Below are 24,184 nucleotides of genomic sequence, written 5' to 3'. Positions count from 1 at the left end.
TTCAGGTAGTGCCTACCTAGTATATGAATAAAAGAGAGGTCATTTTCTGGTACGGAGTAGAAAGCTAGAAAACTCCTTAAAAATAGTCTCTTTTTGGATATTGTTATTTTACTCTGTTACTTAAAATCACTATGAACTACTAGAATATTTACGACTGCACCATTTCATATATTTTGATACTCTGTTACTTAAAATCACTATGAACTACCAGAATATTTACTACTGCACCATTTCATATATTTTGAAGATGTGAAGATTTATCCTTATATTTAGAGATTTACATATATGTTGCTTAAGTGTGGATTCCTGAGAGTTGATTGTAGTAATTTCTTTTGTACTCTCCCAGACTGAAAATCTACTTTCTGATGTTTCCATTTTTAGGGTCATTTCATCTAGCCATGTCTTAATTTGTCAGTAAGCTTTGTAATTAGGTTTTTATTAATGTTCATTATCAAACATTTGTCTTTTGAAAGAGATATGTGTGTATGTGTACACACCTACATACATACATAGTCAGTGAATGAAAACACTTTTTCAAGATTGATTAAAGAACTTCGACTTTTTCTGTTAGGATTGGTTTTATCCACTCTTTGAAAATTTTCATTTATTTCTGAAAGCCTGTTGTACAAGCTCTACTACTTCTCTTTCACAGTTTAAGCTCTAGGCTACAGAACAAGAGTCAGGAGAAATGATACCATGTTTTTTATGATAACTTAAAATACCCAGATCACAATGATATTTGTTTTGGATACATGATCATGAATATACAATGGTGGGGGAAAATAAAGGATATAAAATTGGGGGAATGGTAGATATTGAGTTATTAAACAGTTTATCCAATTTGCTTGATTGTATATAAAAACTTCAGAACTATATTTGATAGAATATGTGGGCCTCGCTATGGTGAAATCAAAGAAAAAGATATTGACTGGGGAAAACGCTGCGTGGATAAATTTGATATCATCGGAATTATTGGAGAAGGTACCTATGGACAAGTTTACAAGGCCAGGGATAAAGACACTGGTAAGAATGCCAAGGGCACTGAATATTTGGATAGATGGAATATACGTAATTTGGGTTTTTATTACTAATGGATAGCTTTAGGAATTTTTTTAAAAGTTAATTTAGAGAGAATTCTGTCGTGTTTGGTTTAATCTTTTTTTAAATTTTATTTCATGTATCTACTTAATATATAATACACGTAAGTGTATATATATATACATATATATATTTTAATGTGTTCCTTTAGTATTTGTGATGTATTAATGGGATTTAGATTTTTTTTTTTTTAATGGCGGGTAATTTTTAGCTTGCTAGTAATCAGGGGAAAGAAATATTTTGACCTGAATTATACTCAGTAAATTTTGTTGTAATAAACTTTATATAACATGTTTGATTTGGCTAAAAAAATTTTGGGGGTAGAAATTTTCTTTTACTGTAAGGAGATGAGATTTAGCAATTTATTCTTTCAGAATATAATCAGGAACCTGGAATAAAGTTTAAAATGCTTGCAGCAGTGGAAAGTAATTGTCAAAGGCTGTTTACAATGGTTCTGTACTTCAATAGATAATGCATGGAACCAGTCTTTAATCTTTCTTCATAATTCCTTTTTGAAATAAACCAATAGATTAAAATAGCACCACTAACCAATGCCGTTTAATATAGAAGGGATGACTTGATGCTTAGAAACTCCTGGGAAGTATAATAGCAAAGAGTAATAATTTATATTTATAATGGTGATTCTATATTATCAAAAAGAGATTATAACTTTTCAAACTGTTTAAATGAAACATGGAATCATACTACATTATAGAAAGAACTTCTATAAGAATGAGTAAAATAAATTTTAATGATTATAAGTATAAACTTCCTTCTTTTAGAAAAGTTGTAAGTACAGAATTCTTTTCTCCAAAGAAGTAGAATGAACGAACCTATTATAATGAACTCTTTGCTTTCTTATAACAGGATTTTTAGATTTTGACTCTCTTAACTGAATGATGAGGTAGTTTCAGCATAGTTGTAAGAGCCCATACTTTTGAGATAGCTAAACCAGGTTCTGAATCCCAGTTTTACTACTAGGTAATAGGGCAGCTTTGGCCAACTTATTTATGTCTGAGCATATTTTCTAATCTTCACAATGTACAGTGTTTTCTCATCTGTTCAGGGAGATTTTATGCATATTTGCACATAGGGGCATATTTACCTTTACCTCCCCCTTTTTTAAAAAATACTGTTGGTAGTGTAATAAACCCACTTTTCAACATTTGGAGAGCATACAATAACAATACATATAAAACTACTTCATTCTTCTTTACATTTGTGCAATATTCCATGTTTTGAATAAATATCCATACATTATTTAACCAGAGAGTTAACTTTTTGAACTCCAAATATTATCATTTGGCTTGTTGGAAACCAAAATAAATTTTCTGGGTTTTAATTTCAAGAAGTAGGAACATAAATTATGAATTAAAAATAAATTTAAAATTAAGAAAATATCTTATGGTTTGGTCAGCTGGTAACCTGATTTTATTTAATTTTCTAATAGGAGAAATGGTAGCCTTAAAGAAAGTACGTCTAGATAATGAAAAGGAAGGCTTTCCAATTACAGCAATTAGAGAAATTAAAATTCTCCGGCAGCTTACTCATCAGAGTATTATCAATATGAAGGAAATAGTGACAGATAAAGAAGATGCTTTGGATTTTAAGAAGGACAAAGGTATGTATACATATTTACATAACCAATTCCCTGTATTAATAATGTTAATGCAAATTTTATTACAGATACTTACCATTTGGGTAATTATGAGTTGCATAAAACTCTGTTGTCCTCATGTTAAACTCTCTTTTTAAATTTAGTGGAGTTGACCATCATTTTATTTACTTTAGTCGTTTTCAAGTCCGCTAAGAAGTTAAACATCAAAGCAAATTTATCAAGAACAAGGAAAAGAAAAAAATAAAAGCATGTTTACCAGTATCACATTTAAAGTATTCAATAGTAATATATTTTATGACCATGAGTTTATAATTTTAGCTTCAATTTTTTAGTGATTGAAAAGCAGTTTATAGTACCATTAGAGTGTATTTACTCTGTATTTTTATGTTATGTTTTCATATGTAAGAAAACTTTATAGCAGGTATATATTTTTTCTCTAAAACTTAAACAGTATGGAAGCAAAAATACTACTTGAAATTACTTACCTTTAATAAACTATTTTGGTATGTAATTGACTTTTAGCTGAAAAGTGAAAAGAAATTAGCCTGCTTATTAAAGTAGTTATCATAGGGCATATAAATTGGCACATAAATGGGTGAAAGAAAAATTCTACTGCCAGTGTGTTTTTGAGATATTTCATGTAAGATTTTGGAACCAGAGTGAGTGTTCTTACTTTATAATTTGTGGTTTTTAATAACAAAAATTCTTAAACTAAATCTAATATAGAATTGATTAAAGTAGGTATGTTCTGATTGAAGATAGTACTTATCCTCCTGTCCCCATCAACCTCACACAGACAAATAACCTCATTTGCATTTCCCCCCTCTTTCTCATATACAGTTGTACTCTTCTTGGGAACATAGTTTAAAAATGATTGATAACAATATATAGTAATTATTTAAAATAGATAATCAGAATCATCTTTTTGATTGATAGTACTTGTATCATTTTTCATCAGTAATCCTGTATTCCTTAAGTCCTGACATTTAAGAACCCCAGTTTGCTTTTTTAACCTTATTTTTCATTACTTTCATATTGTATAGTAGAAAGGGTACAGGTTTGACTTGGGTTGTAATGTTTGAATTTGAGACTTAGCTTATTAGCAGTGTGACCTTATTATTAGCAAGGTCTTTAGTCTTTCTGGGCCTCTTATCCCTTCATTCACAAAAGGGAAACATTATTTCTTTTCTCATGTTGTAATAATTAAATTGAGATGAGACCTTATGTGTGATGGTGGTATGCAAATGTTTTTTGTTTTGTTTTGCATTAACCTATTTGTCCAGAAAAACTGGTGTATTTGTTTTTCCCTAAACGTACCCTGGCCCTTCTGCTTTGATTTGTGGAATCTGGTCCCTAACTACCTCTCCAAACGCCATCTATGCTTGTTCACCAGGCTTCAGTCATATTGGCAAGTCAGGTCTTAGATATGCTAAAACACTTTCCTGCCTTAAAGTTCCTACCCATGCTGCTTCCCAGGGCTCAAACTTCTCTGTGCCCTACCCCAGCACCCCACATCTCTACCCCCATGTGCACAATTGAAAAGACTGACTTCTCATCCTCTACGTCTCAACCTGAATGTTGCTTGATTCATTAATCATGTCTTCCCTGACAAGTCTTCCCACTTTGCTCTGCATATAAATAGACACATCAATTAAAAAACCCTATTTTTCTTCATAATCTTTTCAAATAAGTAATAATGATTATGTTGGTTTCTTATTTGTTTCTCCACAAAACTATATATACCTGTTTTGTTCACTGTTGTACTCATATCTGGCTCAGTGACTGGACATAGAAGGTGCTGAATGAATAAATGTTTCACTTATTCTGATCTGATCTGGACTTTAATACAGTTTTTTAGAAAGACTACCACCTGAATAGGCAAAAGATTCATAGTCTTCTATGTATTATATTTATGTTCATAATTAATTTTCCTTATCAAATTATAAATTCTCTGAAGCCTTTGTGTTTTTTTTTAAATTCCTCCACAGTACCTAGCACTAGATTTTCATGTATTTGCACCTTTCATCTTCTTTCTCCCTACCATAATCCTGTTTGTTTTTGTATGAGTCATGATCAGTTAGAAAGTACCAGATTTTAGTTAAAATGTTTTAGGGTGTGTATGAGGGCATATAACATATTTTATGAATATTATGATTTTGATGAAAACCATGATGGGGCAGCATGAGTTGATGAAAAGGAAACTAGATTTGGAATCCTGAGTTCTAATGCTGACACACTAGCTGTGTGACATTTTACTAATAGTGATTGCCATACTGGAGCAGAAAGAAAGTAGTGGTATTTTGATTTAATATTGTAGGTTAGTATAATGTATTCGAATTCATAAGATGCAAAAAAGTCAAACTAAATACTTAAAACAGTTTAAATGTGAAAATTATAAATTGTAAAACATCAAGTGAAAACGTAAACTTATAAGCTTTTATATCATAACAGAAAACATTTTATAAGATTAACACCATTAAAGTGTTTTTAAGTGTTTAGCCCTACTTAAAAAGGAAGAAAAAGTAATCACAAAAATTGAAAATGAAATATTGGTCTTTAAAGAATTGTTTTCCTTAAAAAAAGCAGGAGGTTAAGTGGACAAATATTCCATTGGTGTGGAATATTTGTTATACAATGTATGATACCACATTTTTATAATTTATTATTAACTGAACTTCATGGTTTAATTTAGGGTTCTCTGTATAGTGTAGTTACGTGGATTTAAAAAAATTTTCTTATTCTATTACCATATATACAGTCTTATCATTTCTCCTTTTAATTATATCCAGATATATATTTATTTGATTATATCAGAAGTCTTATATACCAGGTATTAGTTAAATATATTAGGTTATGTGTGAAGGGGGTATAACATATAAAACATAATCTTTTTGTATGAATGTTATGATTTGATTAGTTTTGGTTAGAAATGAAGTAGTGAGGGATAAAGGTCTTGTATAATTAGCAGAGATTCCATCAATCCTAGCAGTCATGTGGGTCCATTGACATAGTTTTGGTTAGAAATGAAGTAGTGAGGGATCAAGGTCTTGTATAATTAGCAGATATCCCATCAGTCCTAGCAGTCAGTGAGTTCACAGAAATCCTTTATAACTGAATGTCTTCTTACATAAAACTTTTTTTACTTTTCTCTTGATTATTGCCTTAAGTAAATTTATAGAAATAGAATTACTAGGCCAAAGGATTTGAACTCCAAAATTTGACACACAATACCAAGTTGTTTTCCAGAAAGGCTGTGCCAATTTATACTTTGAAAAATCGGACAGTACATTCAACGTACTAGGAATAGAGGGGAACTTCTTCAACCTGATAGAGAGTATCTATGAAGAAGTTACAGTTAACATCATACTTAATTGTGAAAGACTGAGTGCTTTGCCCTTAGGATCAAGAATTGGGCAAGGATATCTGCTTTCTCCACTTATATTCAACATTGTACCAGAGATTCTAGTCAGAGCAGTTTGAGGAAAAAATAAAAGGAATTAAAGGGCTATTAAAAAAAAAAAGTAAAACTGTCTCTAGCTGGTATGTGTATTTATATTTCGTATATGTAGGAAATACAGAGGATCTTAAGGAATCCAGTAAAAAACTTTCAGAATAAATGAGTTCAGCAGGGTGACAAGATTCAAGATCAGTATACAGAAACCATTTGTGGTTCTGTACTCTAAAAGTCAACAATCTAAAGTGAAATTAATTAATCAGTTCCATTTATATTAGCTTAGAAAGAATAAATACCCAAGAGTAAGGTTAGTGAAAGAAGTACCAGAGGGGATGTGGATGTGGCTCGAGCTATTGGACTCCTGCCTACCACATGGGAGGTCCGTGGTTTGGTTCCTGGTGCCTCCTAAAAAAGACAGCGAGCTGGTTCAACAGGCAGGCGAAGCAAGCTGACACAACAAGATGACACAGCAAGAGACACAAGAAGAAAGACATTGTGAGAGATACAACAAAGCAGGGAGCAGAGGTTCCTGGTGCCTCCTAAAAAAGAGGAGAAGCAGGACTGTGAGCTGGTGCAAAGGCAGGCACAGCGAGCTGACATGACAAGATGATGCAACAAGATGCACAAGAGGAAAAACAATAAAGCAGGAGTGGAGGTAGCTTAAGTGACTAGGAACCTCCCTCCCACATCGGAGATCCCAAGTTCATTTTCTGGTGTCTCTTAAAGAAGCAAAGAAGACAAACACACAATGAAGGGGGCACATTAGAGGGAATAAAGTGTATCTTTAAAAAAAAAAAAAGTACAAGACTTGTACCCTGAAAACTACAAAACATTATTGAAAGAAATTAAAGGAAATCTCAGTATGAAGGGACGTTTAGTGTTCATGAATCAGAATTAATCCTGTTAAGACGGCAGTACTTCACAAATTGATCTTTGAATTTAGTACAAAACCTAACAGAATTCCAGCCTTTTTTTTTTTTTGCAGAAATTGGCAGGATGGTCCAGAAATTCATATGGAAATTCAAGGGACCCAGAATAGCCAAACAATCTTGAAAAAGAACTAAGTTAGAGAACTCACTTCCCAGTTTCAAAACTAACTACAGAGCTAGAGTAATCAAGACTATGTGGTACTGTCTTAAGAGACAAATAGATCAATGGAATAGAATTGAGAATCAAGAAGTAAATAATTGATTTTTTTTTTTAAGATTTATTTTATTTATCCCCGCTCTTGCTGCTTGCTTGCTCTCTGCTCTCTGTGTCCATTTGCTGCGTGTTCTTCTGTGTCTGCTTGTTTCCATCGTTACATTATCTTGCTGCACCAGCTCTCTGCGGGCACAAGCCATCAGCTTAGATCTTCACGGGCGTGGCCAGCTTTCCTTCACAAGGAGGCCCTGGGAAGCGAACCCTGGCCCTCCCGTATGGTAGACAGAAGCCCAATCGGTTGAGCCACATCCACTTCTCTACAGTAATTGATTTTTGACAAGGGTGCTGAGACAATTCAATGGGAAAGAATAGTCTTATCAACAAATGGTCCTGGGATAACTGTATATTCATATGCTAAAGAATGAAGTTGGACCGCTTCCTCACACCATACACAAAAATTAACTCTAAGTAAATTTAGACCTTAATTGCATAGAGATTAAATAGTTTTTTTATACTTAGAGGCCATTTATATTTCTTTATCCATTAATTACCTGATTATCCCCTTTGCCTATTTTTTCTGTTTGGTTATTAATATTTTTCTTAATTGACTATTTTTTTAATATAGTAAGAATGTTTATTTTTTAATTGCATAAGTACTATTCAGCCATCTGTTTTTCTTCCTCTCCATGTGTTTCTTAGCTAAATGCTCAGTAAATGTTTGTTGAGTTGAATTGAGAAGAAAAATGTTTATAAAACAGAGTGGGTCTGTCCCAGAACAACCAAATAAACCTTTAATGATTTTGAATTTTGCATAATTAGTAGACAATGCAGAAAGGTGATTTAATAATATTAAATAAGCTATATCACATAATAATTTTAAAGAGGAAAAATTAAACTCTTAGGAATGTCTTTATGTGTCTCTGGGTCACAGGGAAGCGAAGAGTTACCTTCATTTGTTGTAGTTTAGAGTTTAAAGAACCTAGACAGATCAGAATGCATAGGTGTCCACCAGGAAATGGTTCTTAGCAAAAGGATTGTCAGACATTAAGGGAAAAGAAATCGGTGGGAAAATAGGGGAAGGAGAGATTGGGTAGGAAAAGAAAGGGTTGCCTTCTTTCAAGTCAGTGCTTCCTGACTGATAAATTATCAAGTAATAATGTTCTTTGGGAGCAGATTTTATAAGGTAATATATGGGCAATATGTGTAATGGTTAAGAGCATGAGTTCGAATGCTTTTTTCCATCATTGCATATTCTGTTTTCCTCATCTGCAAAATGGGTAATAATACCTAACTCATAGGTTTGTTATATTTAATAAGATAATGTATGTGAACCACTTAGCTTAGAATATTACACATAGTAAGCACCCAGTAAAATGGACTGTTATTAGAGCTTGATGGTAGCTTGGTCGTGGGGATAGAAATAGACCAGTAGTAGAATAATTATTTCTAATTAGGTAGAGAAAATGGAGTGATAGTAGAAATGTATCTTTTAGTTTTAGTCCTTCAGTGAAATTTCATTATGTGGAGATCAGATATCAGGAATGCTGCTGGCTCAGAAGTTTAAAAAATTAAAAGAAAGAAAAAGAAACTTTTTCTGAATGCTTTGAAGCCATCTCTAAACATTAAAAATTGCCAATAAGAGCAAAAATCTTCACTTGCCTCTGACTAGCTGTGATTGATTGAACAAGTTACCAAAAGGAAAAAAGTGAGCTTCTAGATTAGTTAGGGTTAAACCCACATAGGCAGGAGAAAAGTGGTAGGGTAGAAGAATGGAACTGAGTAGTAGAGGCAAATTAGCAGAAACAGTGGTGTGGATTAGAGATGGAGAGTGGAAGGGATAAAGAAGGAGCAGCACATTGAGAATACTATGGTCACAATGAAGAGACACTGGAGTTAAAATTCTGCAGTGGGTAAATAGGGATAGTGAAGAGTGCAAGTGGGGAAGCAGTTGTGGCTCAAGCGATTGAGCTCCCGCTTACCACATGGAAGGTCCCAGGTTCAGTTCTAGTACCTCCTAAAGAGAAGATGAGCAGACACAGAGAGCACACAGCCAGTGGACAAAGAGCAGACAGCAAGTGCAAACAACGAGAAGAGTAAATAAATAAAAAGAGAATAAATAAAATCTTTTTTTTAAAAAAAAAGTAAAAGTGGCAGAATGCTGTTTAGGACATTGTCACTGTTTAGGTCATGTGAACCAAAGACAGCTGTTATATTGCTATATGGGATCCCTCTCTGAGGAAGCTAATAATTAATCCTTGCTTCTTCATAGAGAAAAGAGGGATGGAACAGTCAAACTGGGGTACTTAGTTGCAGTGTGATTGTGGGCAAATTGTTCAGTAATTCTGAGCCTTGAATGTTACAAAGGGATAATATTTTTTTTGTAATTGAGAGACTTAAATGAGATAATGTGAAGTATTTTCACCATTCTTTCTTTCTGTTTACCATTAGTCAACCTATATACTAGGAGATTTTAATATGACATGTCGCAGAAGATAGTTTATATAATAGTTGATCCATCATGCAATTACCATATGATATTATCATGTTTTAGTTGTGTTAATTTTATTTTTTAAATTATTTTTATTTTTAAAGAAGCTTTAGATTACATAAATGTTACATAAAAAATATAAGGGATTCCCATATGTCCCCCTCCCTCTCTCTCCCACACTTTCCTATATTAACAACATCCTTCATTAGTGTGGTACATTTGTTACAGTTGATGAACCCATATTGAAACATTGCTGCCAACCATGGACTACAGTTTACATCATAGTTTATACTTTGTGCTGTACAGTTTTGTAAATTATGACAAAATATACAATGGACTGTAGCAATCACTGCAGTGTCATGCACAGGACAAATCCAGTGTCCTGAAAATGCCCTCATATTATACCAATTCATCCCTCTCCCATCCCTTAGAACCTCTGGTGGCCACTGCCTTATTATATAGTGTTTAGAGTTACTATCTGAAAGCCTCCTTGTTGCTCAACTGTGTCCTCTCTCTGCACCTAACTCAGCATATAAACACACTACATACTACCTTGCCTCCTCCCTCCCCTCCCCACCCCCTCCACCCCCATGTGGGACATGACTCCTGGGGATGAGCCTCCCTGGCACTGAGGGATTATTACCAAGCAGCAACAACTAGCAATGCATCTGGAAAAAGACCTTGACCAAAAGGGGGAAATGTTAAATACAAATGAGTTTATGGCTAAGAGATTTCAAAGTGAGTTGGGAGGTCCTTCCAGAAGTTATGCTTATGCACATCTCAGCAGGATCTCATTGATTGCCACTATAAACAGTGTCTCAAACAGCATGGTTCCTGAGGGCTATAGAGATAGCCAGAAACCATAAGCATGGCAAACACACTCAGGAATTTGGCACCTTGTCACTGGGCCTTGCCTTGGAATTTATGCTTCCCAGTGTAACTGAGTTAGACTCATTTACAGGTTCTTTACGTATGTCTCTTCTGTCCCCTTTATTTGAACCCATAATTAGCACTATACTTGATAATTATATGTCCCGGAGACTTAAATCTTTGGTCTGTCCATATGCCAGTTGAGCCCTGAATTTCTGTAGCATTGCAAAACCTACTCTCTGGTTCATTGGACTCCCCCAGGACAACTAACAAGGTGACAATGGTGTACATTGCCCATCCCAAGGAATAGAGAGTGTCTGCAACTGCAAACAAGATAGTTCCATCCATCTGCCCCATGGGGGATCTAAGCCTCCTGTCAGTTAGAAGCAGAGTGGGCATCACCATCCCCAAATCCTCAAGATTGGGGAATGATCAATGGTCTAAAGTACACTTATTATTATTTTACCAAAGAGTTATTATTCTAGCAATGGAAGAACTTTTATCATTGATATAAAGGCAGTGGCCACCAGAGATTTAGTCGTGTTTAGAATTTTGTCGAAAGTCACGTTAGAGCTTGGATAATATTATGCTAGGTGTCTTATCTTTAGAAGTATATCATCTGAAGTGAAGAGAAATATAAACTGGCATAACTGTTCTTTTAAGCACATAGGCATAACTCTCCTTTATACCTCATAATTAATTAGAAAAGGTCATAAACAGGTAATATGAAATAAATATTCTTCAGTGAACAAAAATAATTCATTCTCACTATAATAAAAGAAATGTAATTGAGATGAGCTATTGTGTTTTTTTCCATCAAAAATTGGTGGTTTTAAAAACTTTTCTCTTGATTTATTTTCTAGAACTATAAGAATAACGTTTTGTTCAAATGCTAGAAATAAAGAGCATAAAGGAGTAGAAGGGAAGTAAGCGGCAGATCCTCTGACATTTGCAAATACTATAGTCAACAATGAAGAGAAACCAGCATCTCCCCCTTCTTCAGTTTTTTTCAAGACATTTTTATGTACAGTACATCTATATAAATAATTTACTCAGTAATCTTTACAGTATTGAGGACATACTGTGCAGTGTTCTGCAAAATAGACATCTCTGTCGTTATGCAGCCATTAAAAAAATAGGACAAAAATAGTGTTCTAGATATATTTGGATGTATTTTACTTGAGTAGACTTTTCTCTGTAGATGAATATTTTTTACTGTTTTTTTTTCCTCCATATGATAAACTTTAGTTTAAAAGAAGTTTTAGATTACAGAAAAGTTAATAGGGGATTCACTTATACCTCACCCCTGACCCCTCTCACCCTTTCTCCTTTTAATAGCATCTTACATTAGTGTGGTACAGTTGTTAACACTTGATGAACATTGCTTCTAACCAAGATCGTCAGTTTACATTATAGTTCACAGTTTGTACCCTACAATTTTATAGGTTTTGAGAAATGTATAATGCCCTTTATTGGTCATTGCAATTATCATGCAGAACAATACCAACTGAAAATATTCTATGTTCCTCCTGTTCTTCCATAGTTGGTCCATAGTTGCACTCCCCCTTTATGTGTGTTCATTCCTTAATCTTGAGGATTTTGGCATAGTGATGCCCATTGTTGCTTCAGAATGGGAAGGGCTTAGATTTTATGGGGCAGATGGAAGGAACAGTTTTGCTTGCAATTATAAATATTCATTGTTTTTTGGGGTAGGTTTGTCTATCATCATCATCATCATTATCATCATTTTGTTAGCTGTCCTGGGCAATTCCAATGAACTGGAAAGTAGGTGTTGGACACTACTCTGCTAAGATTCAGAGCTCAACCAGCATATAAACAGACTGAGATTTAAGTCTCTGGGACATATATTTAATTAATTATAGGTTCAAATAAAAGGGTTCTTAGATGAATCATGTGTAAGGAAGTTATAAATGAATGCCTCTGTTATGTGTTCCAAGGGAAGGCCCACCGACGGGGTGCTGATCTTACGGGATTGTGTTCTTGCCTGTGGTGTCCAGATGTCTCTGGAGTTCTCTGGAGCACCCGTTTAGGCTTTGTTTACTGTGGCAGTAGGTGAGATCCACCTGAGATATTAGGAGGTCATTCCAGAAGTTAGGCTTAGATTACTCGTTTTTAGCTTCTATCTACTGTGCTTTACCAAACACATGCTTGCCCACATTTTTTCATGTTAATATGTAATAAACTTAAGGAAAACTATTGGTTTATTTACTTTAAGAAGCAGACTTTTTTTTAAAGCTACCTCTCTTCCCCCAAAAATCTGCATGAGAAAAACTAGACTGTGAGTCTGTCCTTCAAATGTAATACTGATTAAATCAGGTGGTAGAATTTTCATTTGTGTATTCTAAATACTAGTTTGTGCTTCCATAGTATTTTGTAAAATTTTTGTAAATTGTAGCTATAACTTATTAGTATCTATTGTTTTTAGTAATCTGAGAATGTCTTAATGGTGTACAGATAATTTGAAGGAGAACATTGCAGAAAATTAAACTGAAATAGTTTAAAGTGGTATGGGAATCTATTAGTTAACATCAGAAGGTTTTAGTGTTCGTTGTTCGTTCAGTGGCTTAAGTATGTCATTAAAGACTCAAGGTTTGTCCTCCACAGCATCTGCTTCTTTCTCATTGTAGGATGGCTTTAAGGGGTAGTTGTTCATATCTGGTAGAGAGAGCTTGGCTTCTACAGCTCTCTCTTATAAAGAAGGTTTCACTCCCAGGAGCTTTCTTCATGCCTCATAGGCCTGAATCAGCATATGTCTAAACATCAATGAAACCAGTTTTAAAGCATGATAAAGAAGGGGGAAAATGAGAAAAGTAAAAAATTAGCACTTTCAGAATTCAGGAGCTTATTATGAGGGAGGGAGGGAGGACCGGCAGTAGCTGAGTTGAACAGAGGCTAATCCATTGGCTTTGCCTAGGGTATTGTGAAAGGATTGAGAAATACCTACTCTACTGTGATGTTAAGGTTATGTAAACTTTTCCCATTTCAAGTTAGTCCATGTCTCTAGGACAGGTGGGAGTTGGCAGCCAAACATGCTGAGTTATAAAGGTAATAAAATAATGGTTGGATGACCATTCTAAATTTAAGGTGTGCAGATTTCCATTGATATCCTTTTTATTAAGTGTTCTGACTTCACTGTTGTATTTTCAGTGAATGTAATAATTATTTCCTGCCCGATCTTCCATCACACTATAAATTCATTTCTCCCTTGGGTTTTCAGGCATCTCATTTTCAATGTGAGGATTTTGTGATCATTGTAGTGCATAATGGGATTATAAACTCATAGGATTTATATATTTAACAGGAATTGGTTTTTGTACTTCGAAAAAATCTTTTTGTTATATGTCTCAGGCTATAAATGAATTTTCTTGAAGTGAGTTGGAATTCTACATTATGTTCTAGATGTAAGATAGTTGATAAACTTAACTTCCATGAGTTTAGATTCTTTTATCATCCTGTATTACTTCTGCAGCAGCTACCCTACCAGCCAGGATTCCCTCTATTGATATTTCTACGTACTTAATTACTTGTTTTTAAAGTGTCTCTCTCTACTCCTCAGTTAATTCTGATGTAAGAAAACCTGGTAATTACATTTATCCAGAATGTAACTGAGGTTGAACATACTTTGCACAATAATTTCACTTTAATTCTTACAGCAGAAGCTATATTAAATGATGGCCATTTAGCAGAACCTTCCCGATTAAGCTAAATAAAACTTGCTTAATGTAACCTATGTTTTTAAAGTGATGACAGTTTGGCTATGGGTGAAATTGGTTGTAGGTGAAGTTTTTAAGAAGCAAGCTAACTTTGAAAGATAAGACTCCTTTAAAAATGTTGAAAAGTTATAAATGATAAACTTGTAAAGCAAATTAATGTGAAGTTCCCAAATAAAAGTGCATGAACTAGAATGTAGAAGTAGTAATTTTGATCATTTAGCCAATAGACAGTTCTCTTAGAGGAAGACCAAGAAAGAAAAAAGAAAAGGAATGAAAAAGATGGAAACATCACTGAAAAAGTAGAGCCAACATGTCTTTGAAAATTAATTCGAAAAACTTAACAAATCTGAAAAATAGATTAATGTTTACTTAAAAATGTAATGTGTCCTATGGGCCAGATGCTGTTTTCAACTCATTTAATCCTCAAATCTGTGAAGTAAGTAGTTTAGAGGAGGAGATAAGGTACAGGAAAAATAAAACACACTTCATGCTACCCAAAATACCTTATGTGAAAAATATTGACTAGAAGTGTTCTTTTTCAAACAGATAGTCATTTCCATTTGTTTTTAATAATAGGATATGGGGAATCTAACCTTGATGTTATTACTGTTTATGGAAAAATGCATTTGCAATTCAAATTTCGAGGCCAGATGTGTACATGTTCCCACTACGAGTTGTGGCGGCATTAAATTAATTTCTGCTCTTCCCTTTCTTCCGACCTTTCAGGTAATGGGAGCATATTTACTTACCCAGCCACTATCACAGGTGGCACCCTCGGAGGCCTGAAAATAGGAATGAAGGCCCTGAGGTGAAAAACTAGGAACTTTTTAAGTTCTGAGAGTTTGAAGCTTGAAGGGCCGGGGGTTTCTTCAGGTTTTTTCTTTCGGTTGGTTGTTTTTAAGGAGGTACCAAAGATTAAACCCAGGACCTTGTACATGCGAAGCAGGTGCTCAACCACTAGAGCTACATCTGCTCCCCTTCAATATAAACATACAAAGTCATTTAGTTTCAGGCTGGCACAATTATCAAACCTTTCTCTTCTGCCTTTTCAGGAATTGGTCTTTTTCTCTTTTAATTGCTATTAACACTCTTAGCCACAACTTTTTGTTGTGTGCATGTATCCCTTTTTAGGTTTTGTACAGTAATACTAATGAAAAAAAGATGAGGATAGTTCCCACATCCCATACTTTATCCCCCAATTCTTTTTTCTATCTCTCAGACTGTAGGAAAGATAGAGTTGGAAAAGATGGGACTTCTGGGTATTAATTTTTTAAAAATCTGAAATAAATACATGAATACTTTTAGAAGAAATTATTTAACAAATATTTGTTGAGCACCGATTATATATGCCAGACATTGTTCCAGGTGTTGGGAATAGGCAGAAAGAAAACTAGATACAGAAGGCTCTTACCCATATAACACTTATATTTTAGTGAGTAAGATTCTGTCTTAGATAATTCCATCCTACTTGTGGAGGATTGGTGCTGGGCTGGGGTTTTTTTGAGTAGGGAATATATTGTCTTCCTTCTTCTCTGCCCCAGCTTGAATAGAACATAGTTAAATGAGACTGGAAAAATGTCTGGTGATGCTGTATGATTTGGGACTCTAATGTTAGGTTAATAAGTCACTTCTTAACTACTGTTAAAACTAAAAATGTTTTCTAGCCATTACAGATGGTCTTTTAATTGTCAAACAACCCCTGAGAAAAGAGCTACAAGAAGAAATGTTATTTATTTCTTTGTAGATTTCAGGCAGAAATTATTTTGAATTTCATATAAAATGTTTAAAAAATGTATATAGCACAAATATTTGCAAAATCTGACTTTTACTTTCTCAATTAAAGAACAATGTAATATTTTTAGCTCTCAGTTTTACAGTAGAACCATTAGAGTGTCCCTTAAATTCTCTTCCTTATTTCTGATGTTACATTTGAGAAGGCAGAGTTCTAATATACTTACTTTTGATTATACATTTTTGTAAGGTAAAAATGTTTGGGGTTTGTTATTAAAGAGTTTCAAAGACTCTCACCAGTATAATTATCCCTCTTAATAGTTTATCCTCCTGTCACCTTCCCTAACCTTTCAACCGTGGAGGGAATCACATTTTTTCCATACTAATCCTGCTGGAGAAGAATCATAGAACCATGTGGATTGTTTTCCCTTCAGATTTATAGTCTATAAAACTGGGACCTCAGGGGTACTAGACAGTCATTTTGTCCTTAGCACCCTCTTCCATTCTACAAAAGATGCCTTGTTGAGCATCTGTTCATTCTCTTAATAGAAAACATTACTTCATTCTTTACACAGAAATTCACACTACCAGGTAACTTACTCTCTCAACTTCTAGCCTTCTGTACACTGAACTGTGTACCCATTTTTCTCTTTTGTCTCAGAGGGAGTAGCGTTATTTCTTTCCTACTTGAAACTAATTTCCCTCAAGTTCTGGGAACTGGGTTGTGTATTATTTCTTATGTTTCAACTCCTCTCCACTGATCTCTAGTTCTGAACCTACTCAAATCTCTTCTTTGTTGCCAAACTTTGTAAAAGGGTAATCAACACTTGCTGTCTGTACTTCCTCATGTTTTCATTCATGCATTGATCCCACTTTTCCCATTACGAAAAGATAGATCACTAATGATCTCTTTTCAAAACTAGTAGTCATTTCTCAGTTTTTTATTTGACATGGGCAGCATTTATTTTGTTGCCATGCATTTTGAAATTCTTCTTGAAAGAGTTGAAAGAGTCAGCTTTTGTGAAAGAGTTCTATTTAGGTTTGCTTTCTGCCTTTAGGGCTGTTGCTTCATTGCCTTCCTCACTGGCCTCCTCTTTGTCTTGCTCTTAAATGTTAGTGCTCTTCAGGGTTATGTTCTTAGTGCTCTTCACCCCTTTTCCCAGATCCTCTCATAGCTCTGTGGTTCATGTCATCATCATCCTTATAAAAATATTTCTGGACCTAAGCTCCAGATAGCTATAATGTTTACTAGATATGTCCATGTTCATATTTCATAATAGGTACTTCAGACTCAGCATGCTCTCTCTCCCCTCCATGCTTATCAGCCTGCTTGCCTCTTAGGCCTGCTTTATATCTAGTTAAAATATCTCATTCTGATTTTCCAGTGAAGTTTCATCTTCTGGAATACTCCTGCATTTTAAAATCTTATCAGTTTTAAAGCATTATATCCTACACTTCTATTTATATCTTTCTACAGTGCTGTATTATGAGGTTCCTGGTATCAGTGACTGTTATTCACTTTTGTACTTGTAAACAATAAAGTTTTGTTGATTTGTGTTAAGTAAAGTCTCACAAGGTAAAATTCTAAAATAATTCATATAGTATAGAGACTTTATATAAAATATATAATCAGAAAAATCACTTAAATTATGCATTATAAATGGAAAGTTGTCCTTTTTTGTTCTTCATTCACCATCCCTATTCATCATGTCTTTTTCCAGCCTTTGCTGATTTATTAACCTTGAAAAAGTAGGATCTAGGTTAATACAGACAATTTCTAGAGTAGATATTTGAGAGTCAATCAGTTTTTCATCTTCTTTTCCTGAAGGTCCGTCCTCCCTCCCTTCAGAAATAATCTTACTATAAAGAATACTCAAATACATTTTTATAAATTGTGCTGGCTGTGATTTCAACTTGTTTTTCATGTTTGGACCATGGTGAAATAATGAGTGGATAGTTTAGTTTCATTTAACTTAAATCAGTGTGGCATTGAATTTATTGTGCTTGTTTTCTTGGTATAGTTTCTTCCTTCTTGCTATATATAAACACTTTGAAAAGAAAATCAAGAAAAATTATTTATTTTCTCTTGTTTTAAAACTAGTTCTGCTAACAGGTTTTTTCTTAAAAAATTCATGTAACACAAAGTTCACCAAGGTAAAGTGAACAATTCTGTGTCATTTAGTACATCCATAGTGTCGTGCAGCCTTCTACTCTGTCTAGTTTCAAACATTTTTATCACTTCAAATTAAAACCCCATACCCATTAATCATTTTCTTCCTGCTTTGTCTTTCATCCAGCTCTAGCGACTGCCAATGCACAGTTTTTCTCTCTGGACTTATTATTCTGGGTATTTTATTTAAATGGAATCTTAGAATTTGTGGCTTTTTGTTGCAACACCTGATCAAGGTTCACCCATGTGGTGACATGTATTCCACTGTATGGATATACCACATTTTGTTTATCCACTCATCATTTGATGGATATTTGGCTTGTTTCTACGTTTTGACTTTTGTTAATAGTGCTGCTGTGAACATTCACATACCAGGTATATGTTTGAATACCTGTTTTCAGTTCTTTGGAGTATATGCCTAGTAGTGGAATTGCTGGGTCATAGGATAATTCTATTTTTAACTTCTTGAGGAACCACCAAACTGTTTCCCGCAGCAGCAAGCCATTTTACATTATCACAAGTCATATACAAGGTTCCTATTTCTCCACATCTTTACCAGTGCATTGTATTTGTTTTTTTTTAAAGAGCCATCATAGTAGTGTGAATGGTCCCTCATTGTGCTTTTCGCTGTACATTTCCCTAATGACTAATGATGTTGAAGATCTTCATTTACCTGTGGGTTATTTTATGTATCTTCTCTGCAGAAATGTCCACTCAAATGTCCATTCAAGGTCCTGCCCATATTTTTAATTGGGTTGCTTGTTGTTTTTGTTGTTCAGTTCTAAGAGCTTTTTATTTATTCTGGATACCAAGTCTTTATCAGATATGATTTGCAAATATTTGTTGTCATTCCTTAGGTTGTATTTTCACTTTCTTGATAATATCCTTTGATGCACAAAATTTTTAAAGTTTGAATACATCCAGATCATTTTTGTTGGTGGTGTTAGTGTTATATTTGATGTCATATCTAAGAATTCATTGCCAAATCCCGGATCATGAAGATTTTTCCCCATGTATTCTTCTGAAAGTATTATGGTTTAGCTCTTATATTTAGGTTGAGTTAATGTTTGAATGTAGTATGAGGTAAGAGTTCAGCTAACAGGTATTTTTCTATATGAAGCAATTTTTGTTGTTGCCAAAGTAAGCTAAGGATTAGATTCTTAATGCCAGTAGTAGTGGAGAAGAGCGCTCTTCAAGGGCCACTTCTTGGTGTCTTTCATTGTTTCCTCTTATTTTTGCTCTGATTCTTTCTCACCTATGGTTAGCAGTCATGAAAACACTGATAGCATCTCTCTTAACTGCTAACTGTATGGGGACATTATTTTGGTAGCAAAAGTGGAAATAGCTACCAGAGAACAAATGTACTTCACCACAAATTGAAAGGTAAAAAAATTCTTTGTAAAAGTACCATTTTTAAAAATTGGAAATCGTTTCTTTTCTTCCCTCCTGATGTGAATGATCTCATAAATGATATAAAACTCCTTCACTTTGCCTACTAGAACCTTTATTTCAGTTATTTCTTTTTAACTTGAGATAGTCAAAACATGCTCTTGAAAGGGCAAAGGGTGGGTTAACTAGATTTTATAGACCTTTATTGTGATTGTTTTATATTTCTGAGCTTGTCACAATCACCTTCCCAGCTTTCTTTTTAAAATGGAAATAGCAAGAGTATAATTGGGAGTAAATATAAAACTGTGATGCTTAGATAAAGTGGTAGTTGAATTATTTTCTTGAAGATATTGTTTCGTTTTGTTAACTTTTTAAGAAACAGACCTTTTCAAGTTATATATGAATTATCTGCATTCTCTCCAAGCCATTGACTGGTCAGGCAAGTGATTCCATGTCTTTGTCTCTATAACAGTGGTGTTCAGTAGACATATAATGCTAACCATGTAGATAAAAGAAAAAATTTTGTGGAAATTCTATTTTGAAAATTAGAAGGAGGTGAATTTTTTTTTTCTTAAACAACAGAAATTTATTAGCTCATAGTTTTGAAGCTATGAGAAATACAAAATCGAGATGTCATCAAGGTGATGCTTTCTCTCTGAAGACTGTGCAATATTCTTGGGCTGGCTGCTGGTGATACTTGGGGTTCTTCAGCTTTTCTGTTACATGGCAGAAGTTATTTTTAATAATTTATTTTATTTAAGCTTATGTAATATATCCAGAATATTAACATGTAATTAATTTTAAAATATTAAAAAGTTAATGAGATTTTTGCATTTTTTGGGTTATGACTGTATTGTCTCATCTCCTTTGGGCCTAGTCACATTTCTGATACTCAAGAGCCACTTGTTACTAGTGCCTCTTGAATGTACAACATAGTTCTAGAATATAGTTTGTTACTGGCCCTACTTTGAGGTAGGTATTATATTGGATATGTTTGGGAACAACGCAGCACCTATTTACCCTATTTCCTGTAACAACCTTGGGTTTGTTTATTTGAGGATCCACTTTTCATCCATTCTTGGTCCATGTAGTTGTGAAACCAACTCTGCTACCAGCTCAAGGGGCATGCTAGTCACAGTCTAACATTTCTGTCCATGGGGTTGAGACTTTCTGCTGAGATTTAATGTATAGAGTGAGGTCCTTTTATCTCTTACCTGTGAGATGTGAGCCTGAGAACAAGAAGGGGCTATTGCTTGCTGCAAGTAACCATCTTGAGACATTGTGGTTTCTGAGGTTAGAGCCAGCACTGAGAAATGGAGAGAAGAAACCTGGGCTGTTGCCATAGGATTTTGAAGTTGTGTTTCACACCATACCCAAACAAAGTAGAAAGTTTAGAAAATTGTAAACTACCATTTTTGTTGAAGCCAGTGCACATTGGGTTTTCCATCAAGTCAGCAGAAGTAGTTCTAATGAAACAAGAGGTGTGGACTAGGGAGGTCCAGTTTAAAATGACATTAAGGTCTTAGAATGTCCCAGTGGGTCAGGGTTGTTCTGGGGTTGGTGAGGAGTTTTCACCAATTGAAAGTCATGTTCATTATTACTCTAAGGACCTCAAATGCTTGTGTTGACCTCTTACTGTTTTCCCCCCAAATCTATAGGTAAGGCAGATGTTTTTTTAAATTATTTTTTTATTTTTTAGGAGGTACCAGGGATTGAACCCAGGACCTTGTACATGGGAAGCAGGTGCTCAGCCACTGAGCTACATCCGCTCCCCAGTGAGAGTTGGTTTTTTTTTGTTTGTTTGTTTTGTTTTTAGGAGGTACCGGAGATCGAAACTGGGACCTTGTACATGGGAAGCAGACGCTCAACCACTTGAGCTACATCCGCTCCCCCAGACATTTAAATTTAAAGGCTCTTTCCAAATACAGTGAAAAATTGCCACATTGTCTACTGAATAAAGGAGATCAGAAATGCAAGTAACATAATTATTTGTTCGCCTGGGGTTGTTTTCTCATTGGTTCTTATTACTTGCTTTGCTTGTAAGTGCAAAGCTTGTTGTGATCAGCTTTTATTGATTAAAGGGTGTTATATTTTAAAGACTTTTAACTAAAAATTATTTAAAAATTTCCTTTGCAAAATAAAGTTCCTCTCTAAGAATTATAAAATCAAAGTAATTCAGTATAATCATAAACAGAGGACAGACACACACTGAGAGTCTGGCAGAAAGACAGGCCCAGAATGTCTCTGACAGACAGACACACACACATAATAGGCTTTGTTGTTGCTAAGTACTTTTTACTCTGTATTTTACTTTTATTATATAATAAAAAATACCTCCAGGTGAAAACCTTTCTTTTAAGTAGCTGAATATATGCTACAGGATGGAAAGAACAGATTTATTCAACTATTTCTCTATTAATAAGCATTTTTCCATTACAAACAACACTGCTACAAGCATCCTTGCATATATGTACTTCTGTATTGGTGCCATTATCTCATTAGGTATACTCCCCAAGGTGAGATTGCTAAATCAAAGGGTATTTTTTAAAAAAAGTTTTTAAGGTACCAGGGTTTGGGGATTGAACCCAGGACCTCATATGTGGGAAGCTGGCTCTAAACCACTGAGCCACGTCGGCTTCCCTGAGTTGGTTTTTTTGTTTTGCTTCATGTTTTTTTTTTTTTTTTTAGGAGGCACTGGGAACCAAGCGCAGGACCTCCCATGTGGGAAGCATGTGCTCAGCTACTTGAGCCACATCTATTCCCCTTGAATTTTTAATTAATACATATCGTTAGATTACTTTCCCAAAAGATTGTAGCAGTATATGAATTTCCCTGCATCTTGGTCATGACTGAATATTATGTTTGAGGGGGGAAAATGCTATCTCACTCTTGGTTTGATTTGTACTTTCCTGTTTACTGGTGAGGTATGGAGCATCTTTTTCATGCTCTTTTACCATTTCCGTATCCTCTATGACCTCAATTTGTATATTAGGCACAATTGTTAATATTTTTTAAAAATTATTATTTGTATTCATTATAGAAAAGTCAGAAAATGGCAGCAAAAAGAAGAAAATAAAATCACCTAACTACTCATGCAGAGATAAACCGCTCTTAGAATTTTGATATTCGACATTTTTCTAAGCATATGTATGTATATAATTTCCTACCAAAATAAAATTTTACTTAGTATGTTATATTTTTAAAATATTGAATATTTTATTCATGTTTAAATACAATATAGAAAAATAAGCAATACAAAAAACTTTTCAAAATGGAGGTTATGAAGAAATTGATTTCATGACCCACAGTTTGAAAAACATTGCCTTAAACTCATATAATCTTGATAAAAATAAAAGCCAAATTTAAAACAGGTTACATAAAACTTATTCCTTAATTCAAGATAATTTCAAAACCTTCTAAAATTTTACTTTATTTAGTTTTTTTTCAGACATTTAATAGAAGAAATAGTCAAACATAAAAATAGAAAAAATAGTAAAACAAACTCTAGTATTTCCATCCTTCAGCTTTAGCAGTTACCAGCATTTTGCCAATCTTGTTTCATCTCTCTCCACTTTTTTTTCTTTTGCTAAATTATTTTTAAGCGAATCTCAGGTCATGTTTTAACCATGAATAATTGATTATCTCTAAGTAGATAACAATGTTGTGGTTATTTTAAAAAAGAAAAGAAAAAATAGTATATCTTACAAACATGGTAATAATTTTATGATATCACCTAACAGTCCACATTTACATTTATCCATTTGTCTCAAAAATTAATATGGATGCAAACAATGTCCATATATAATTATTAATTAGTATCTTAAGCCTTGATTTTTTTCTCTTATTTAAAAAATTTCATTCCATTTATTTCATTCACAATAGATCACTTTTTGGAATTTGGCTGAATGCTTCCCTTTGGTGTTTATCTTTTCTTCTTATTTCGTATAAATGGTAATTAGATTTGGAAGTGTAGGTTCAACTCTTTTGGCAAATATACTTAAAAGGTGATGTAGGGATGTTCCTATTGTACCTCATGATGAGTCACCAAATGTTTGATTGTCCCACTTATGATGTTGAAGTTGATCCATGACTTGAGTTATTGCCATCCTGATTTACCCATTTATTTTTCATCTTATGGTTTTAGCAAACATTTGATGATAGTTGCCTAGATTCATAATTTCATTAAGTTTTGAAAAGCAGTGATTTTCTGAGTCTTGTCATTTCTTGTGCATTTCCATAAAGAACTTTTCCTTAACTCTTTGCCCTGAAGTATTTTGTGCAAGACAGGTAAGATAAAAACTTGGTTTCTTTATTTTTGTGCATGAATTTTGAGAATGAGTAGGTATCCTAGAAGCCTCCAACTTTGACCAGATTTTTTTTTTTTTCGGTTTGTTTGTTTTTAATGTCATTGTGGAGTCCATGGATTTTAATTAATGTGTTTTGATAATCTATTGCAGTCATTCTTTTTGATGCTCAAATTACTTCTTGC

The 24,184-nt window shown here is 34.0% G+C and overlaps 1 protein-coding gene across 4 annotated transcripts in view; it reads left to right on the top strand.

The window, feature by feature from the left end:
* CDK13 (cyclin dependent kinase 13) overlaps window positions 1–24,184 on the top strand; it is a 125,597-nt gene that overhangs the window by 50,815 nt on the left and 50,598 nt on the right. For 2 of the 4 annotated variants that reach the window (XM_023589972.3, XM_023589971.3), the window contains exons 4-6: window positions 884–1,023; window positions 2,549–2,719; window positions 21,512–21,667. In XM_023589972.3, coding sequence (XP_023445740.1) covers window positions 884–1,023; window positions 2,549–2,719; window positions 21,512–21,667 — 467 coding nt within the window. The remainder of the gene's footprint in view (window positions 1–883; window positions 1,024–2,548; window positions 2,720–21,511; window positions 21,668–24,184) is intronic. The other 2 variants (XM_004462568.5, XM_004462567.5) reach the window with 1 other exon arrangement.

Source organism: Dasypus novemcinctus, chromosome 5, assembly GCF_030445035.2.
Source record: "Dasypus novemcinctus isolate mDasNov1 chromosome 5, mDasNov1.1.hap2, whole genome shotgun sequence".
Classification (NCBI taxonomy): domain Eukaryota; kingdom Metazoa; phylum Chordata; class Mammalia; order Cingulata; family Dasypodidae; genus Dasypus; species Dasypus novemcinctus.
Note: the sequence above shows the minus strand (reverse complement) of the source record. Positions and strands in the feature narration are given on the sequence as shown.